The sequence below is a fragment of the Poromitra crassiceps genome, assembly GCF_964638095.1.
Source record: "Poromitra crassiceps genome assembly, chromosome: 5".
NCBI classification, from domain to species: Eukaryota; Metazoa; Chordata; class Actinopteri; order Beryciformes; family Melamphaidae; genus Poromitra; species Poromitra crassiceps.
In genome coordinates, this window is record NC_139642.1 from 41,327,280 (window position 1) to 41,333,130 (window position 5,851).

Sequence of the window (5,851 nt, forward strand, 5' to 3'; positions counted from 1 at the left end):
TCAGCCAGCAGCCTGCTGGGAGAGAGAGAGGTCAGGCTGATTAGATAACGGCTGTGTTGTGTATGCATGCAGAGCTGCCTGCTGGGCTCACGTGAGGGGCCCAAACCGCTCATACATGGGATGAAAGACGAAGTGGAGAGAGAGATCTTATACAACCTGGACACACAAAAGACTTACAAGCACATAGGCTGGACACCCATGCACATACACACACACACACACACACACACACACACACACACACACACACACACACACACACACACACACACACACACACACACACACACACGTCACTTAAAGGAATAGTTCACCAAAAAATAAAAATGGTGTCATCTACGCACCATCATGCGTCATCATCATCATCAGTTGAAACACAGGGACACTGCCAGCATAACTCCATAGTAGTAGCAAAATAACTGAAGTCAGTGGGGACCATTTCTTCAGAGTTCCAAAAAGACCTAGGCTATTCACACCATCATTTATTTAGTGCACATCTTCACTACATACAGCTGTGATTGTTTGGCTGTTTTTGTTTTGGAACTCTAAAGAAGGTCGTCATTGACTTCAGGTGTTTTGGAGAAGGCTGCTATGAAGTTGTGTTGGCATCCTCCCTGTGTGTTATATGGACTAACACATTTCACCCGTGTCTCATTTGGCATGAGGGTGAGTAGATGATGACAGAATTTTCATTTTTGGGTGAACCGTTCCTTTAATTGACTGTATATTCCAAGCACCTGACCATCATTGTAAACCTCTGACCATTAAGAAACGTTTGGAGGTTACATCAGAGAAACCACAAGTCCAGATGTTTAGGACTCGTTGTTGACTATTTGAGGAAGCTGCTGTCGCCTCCTTCTACCAGATGTGGAACTATAAGTACAATAGTACATACTGTACAATAGGCTGCACTTTGTTTGCCTTATTTCCTTCCCTTTATTTACTTCATTCTTTCTATGACGATTTCCTTTATCCCGGTGCACAATTTATAGTCAAATGAGTTTGATGATTGTTCCACTTGCATATCGAAAGTCCGTTTTACACACTAATTTCTTTGTTTGTGTCTGTCTGCCCCGACCTTTGGTCACGCATGACAACAGCCACGAACACCTGATAGTCAGATAAGTGACTACACAAATACACAATCTACTGACTGTTGGACTCATACAGTTATGCATAATGAATGCGTAATGTTTAGCTTGCTTATTCAAAGGATGTCTGAGCAAGGTATCACTAATGGGATTTGACTCAGAAACCACATAGCGTAGTGGTGTCTTGCCACCACATCTACGTTCACTTCCTGTGTAGGCCTAGATGGCGCGAACTAGTTCCATGTGGGTTGGAGGACTTGTTGCAAATGAGACATGTTTGTTTTCACAACAACCCTGTCCTTGCTCACTCACATGCTCTCAGAAACATGGAGAGAGCGCCTCTAACCGACCTTGAGGCCATGTCAATAATGTTGGAGCACCATGTGCTTTGTGTTATTCACTCTCACGCTGTGTTGACTTGTCAGCGATGCCACATCACTAGCATGTTTGTCCACAGCAGGGCAAGGGTTTCACACATCTATTTCTATACAATAGGCCTTAATGCTGCTTAATGCTGCGGCAAAGACATGGCAGCCGGCCCGTCCTCGCTGCTGTCTCAACTTCTTTGCCATCTTTCCTCCACTGATGTCTGAGTGTTGACTTTGATGTTTCCTCAAGGCAACGCTGGCTTTCTTCATACACTTCAGGGTGCAAGCAATTCTTTTTTTAAGGGTGCCACAGGGCTGTCAGATCTATAATCCTTTGTTGATCAACAGCAGATGATTTATTGTGTAGTTGTTACTGTACAGTTCTAGTATGAAACGCACACCAGCCTTCTCAGTAAAGATATTAAACATGTAAGAGACACACCACCTCCTTTTTGGGAATGTCCGAAAACAGAACATGTTTCAAGATAATGATATGGAATTCCTATCTTGGCTTAAATAACCTTGAGTATTAGTTCATTTCTAGTGTCTACTAATCCATTCACTGTATTTAATATAGTGATTTGATGTTTGCTAAGCACATATCATTATTGCATAGGATTATGCTGTTCTTGACATAATGGTCCTTACCCCATAATTACAGTCTTTGTTTGCTCACATTAAGTATTCATGAGGGCGTGGTGATGCTAGCCTGTTTCCGGCATAAAATGCTTGGATTATATGAAGCTAGATTGAAAGCCATGCTGGCATGCTGCACATACGCCATGAGCTCCCTGTGTGGCCCGGATGCCTGGACAGACAGAAACTGTCAGACAAACGTCAGCAATGCAGAGTTTACTTAATGCACAGTTGACTTTTTTTTTTCATCTCATTTGCACAGTCTGGCAGTTGTTAGAGTCAAGTCAGAGTAAAGTCACACTTGATTGTTTATATACTGTACGCTTGACTTGGGGCAACTGGAAGCTCGAAATTGTTGTTTCAGAAGTCAAAAATGGGCATTTTTAACATGTAAAACACGTTTTTCTAATCTAATATGGTGATTTGATGAATAATTTTAGTTTTAGTCCATTTTTGATCATGTCCAACACTTCAAAGTGTAAGCTAAATGCAATTCCCTCCTTTAACTGACAAAAAGTCCACTTGTTTTAGACAGTACATGACTTTTATTCATTACTGTGGCAGGAGTGCAGTATCTGGAATTCTGTGTCAGTGCATTTACAGTAATCACAAATAACGACATTGCAGCGATATACAGCGAAACCGCCCCCAGAGCAAAAATAAAAGGCACTTGTGTGACCTATTCTATTTGTAATTCACAAAACAGAACCAATGTCTTATGCAATGTATAGCTTGATATTACTTACAGTTAATTTATTACTACTCTACAATTAGCGCCACAACTTACCATGAAAATGTACAGATATATTGCCACATGTTGCATGTAGCAGTCAGTATCATAGCAGTCCTGCTTTTCAGTGATTACACTCCCTTCCAGGTCACTGGCAGAGTAATTGCGCTAAACACAATTACAGTATATTCCACAGGGAAGGGGCATTAGGAAATAGTCATCATAAATCCACAGATGTGAACAAAGGGTCAGATATCGGTAAGGCCTATACTGCAGAGCAGATAGGGTCAATGACAGGTCCGTGCATTTGCCCTGAGATGAAAGCTGAAATCATAATACTTCTTTGGCAGGTGCTTCATAAAGCACTCAGTAAAATCCATTCCCATTGTCTCTTCTATGGCAGTCTGGATTGAAATACCCTGCCTGCTGTGTGCAGCAACCCCACCGTCAGACCGTTGACTCATTGTGAAACACTTTAGCTTTGAGACTCTTCAGGCTGCGCTGCAGGTTGGCGCTGCTTTCTGACTGCAGGGCCTCAGAGAACTTGGCATCATACGACCGGTTGAGCTGAGACTGAGACTTCTTCCTGATGGAGTTCTGGATGGTATCAGAGGTGAAGTAGTAGACGATGGGGTCAAAGCAGCAGTTTGACACGGCAATGCACAGGGCTATGGGATAGATCGTCCGGACCACCAACTCCAGACCGCAGCCTTTCAGGGTTTTAGTGCGGACCAGAGCGTAGAACACCAGGTTTACATTGTATGGGATGAAGCAGAAACAAAAAATGGAGAGATGCACCATTATCATGCGCAGGATCTTAGTTTTGTTGAGATTCTGATGCTTGGGGTGACGCAGGGTCTGCAGCACCATGATGGAGCAGACCACGTTGAGCAACAGTGGGATGAGGAAGCCCACTGTCTCTATTAAGATCACCACCTTGGACAGGTGAGACTTCCACTGGTTGGAGGAGAAGTTCTCGAAGCAGAAGGTTTGGTTGTGGTTGTTCTGACGCGAGGTGGTCTCCAGCTTAAACCCCGTGGGAAGACTCCCGGCCAGCACCAGCGCCCACACGGCCACACACACTATCCTGGCATTGCGCTTGGTCCTCAGCGTCCGGGAGCGCAGAGGGTGCACGATGGCCAAGAAGCGGTCCACGCTGATGCAGGTGAGGAAGAACATGCTGCCGTACATGTTGGTGTAGAACAGCGAGACGGAGAGCTTGCAGAGCACGCTTCCGAAGGGCCAGCTGCCGTTGATGAAGTAGAAGACCCTCAAGGGCAGCGTGAACACGAACAGCAGGTCCGACACCACCAGGTTCATCATGTAGGTGGTGGTCTCATTCCTCAGCTTCAGGGTGAAGATGAAGATGTACATGGCCGCCACGTTGGTGATGAGTCCCACCACGAACACGATGCTGAAGACGATGATGTACAGCAGGTACTTGAACCCGTCGTTCTTGATGCAGTTGTTCCCACTGTCGGCGGAGGTGACATTGGCCAAGTTCGCGTAAGTGCCATTGGTCCAGTTCGTGTAGGTGCCATTGGTCCAGTTCGTGTAGCTGTCATTGGTCCAGTTTGCATAGGTGACAGTGGTCCAGTTCGCACCGGGTTCGGCATGGGTGCCATTTCCCACCAGTGTGGTAATTATTTGGGTGACATTGTCCATCAGGAGGGTCGTATTGTTCATTTTGGGTGGGTGGGGGATGCAGCGGAGCGATGAGGGGTGTCTGTTATGTAACAGTGAAACAATGAAAGGAGCACCCTGCCTGCACAATGATGAATGGTCAGTAAAGCACAAAGCAGTCTTGGTACAGGATGCTTTGACAGACTGAGGGACACTCGCTCTCAGTGGGAATTTGGGCCATTAGTAGCACAGAAAGGTTTCAGCATCCACTATCACTATCCATGTTAGTGAGGATTCCACATGGTCCCCTCCCCATTCTTGATGTGTCCCTGGGCTATGTTGAGGGTTTACCTCATGGTGAAAGGACCCCTCCCAAAGGACAGAGAGCCAGGCTGGAGCGTCCTCCCCTCCCCCTGCCCTCTCCCAACCACCCGGCACCCCACAAGTTGCAGGCTGAGTTTTGTACTTACTCAGATAATCAAGTCACACAAACGTTTCTCCTCCTTTTCAATCAAGTGGACCATGAGGAGCTTAAATCCACAGAGACACTGATGACAGATCCAGAAGGCAGATTTCCTCAGGGGCAAACTGTGTCCTTTGTAAAACTTACTCTGCCTTTTGTTTTTGTTTGTTTGTTTATCCTTTACAAGGAAAAGCAGTCCAGTCTTTACGTTAAAAAGCAGTCCGGTCTTGTTTCCTGAGTTGTCATCGGCTTTCTTGGTTGTCGGATGTTCTTGACCATAAACCAGCATGCTTTGTTCCCTAGAGAAGAACTGAAGCTTGAGTTTAGCCTCAGCTCTCCGTCTGGTGTGGGACAATGTGAGCGTGCTTCTCTTCAGGGTCTGCTTCCTTCCCTCCTCCCTACTCCCACTCTTTCTCTCAGACTGACTGACTGACTCAGTATCTACTTCTCTCTCATTCCTCTGTTGTTTGTCTCTGCCTCTGACAGCCTCGGGGGGGTTTGTTCAGCACAGATCCAGGTAAGGGAACGCAGACTGAAGTTGCCACTTCTCCTTTGTGCCGGTATCTCAGGCAGTTTTTGTACTTTGAGTGGAGAGCACTGGGTGGAGAGCAGTTGTAGTAACTCCGCCCACTGCCGCCCACTTTACAACTGCTCCTCTCCTTTGTTAAAGGAAGAATCAAGCCAAATTGCATAACGGCATGGAAAGCATCATTTGTTTGGAATACTTTCAATATGTGTATAATGCATAATTATGTGTATAAGCATTTTATAAACACATCTTGATGATTGATATATTCTTAAAAAGAAACATTATAATATTGTTATGACTTGTTATGACATTTGATATGACAACTTTAGTTTCATTAGAGCTGTTTTTAGTTTAAATAGGCAGGTAAGTAGTTTTCAGTCTCTAACTGAACCTTGTAATATTTAAAACATG

General features: G+C 45.1%; 1 protein-coding gene across 1 annotated transcript; it reads right to left on the reverse strand.

Moving 5' to 3' along the window:
- Window positions 1-2,636: 2,636 nt before the first annotated feature.
- lpar6a (lysophosphatidic acid receptor 6a) lies at window positions 2,637-5,438 on the reverse strand. Its single transcript, XM_083637942.1, has one exon. The coding sequence runs from the start codon at window positions 4,509-4,511 to the stop codon at window positions 3,273-3,275; it is 1,239 nt and encodes a 412-aa protein (XP_083494068.1). The 5' UTR covers window positions 4,512-5,438; the 3' UTR covers window positions 2,637-3,272.
- Between the last annotated feature and the right edge of the window lie 413 nt (window positions 5,439-5,851).

Coding starts and splice junctions, on each gene's coding strand:
- lpar6a (XM_083637942.1), bottom strand. CDS start 4,511: ATGAACAATACGACCCTCCTGATGGACAATGTCACCCAAATAATTACC.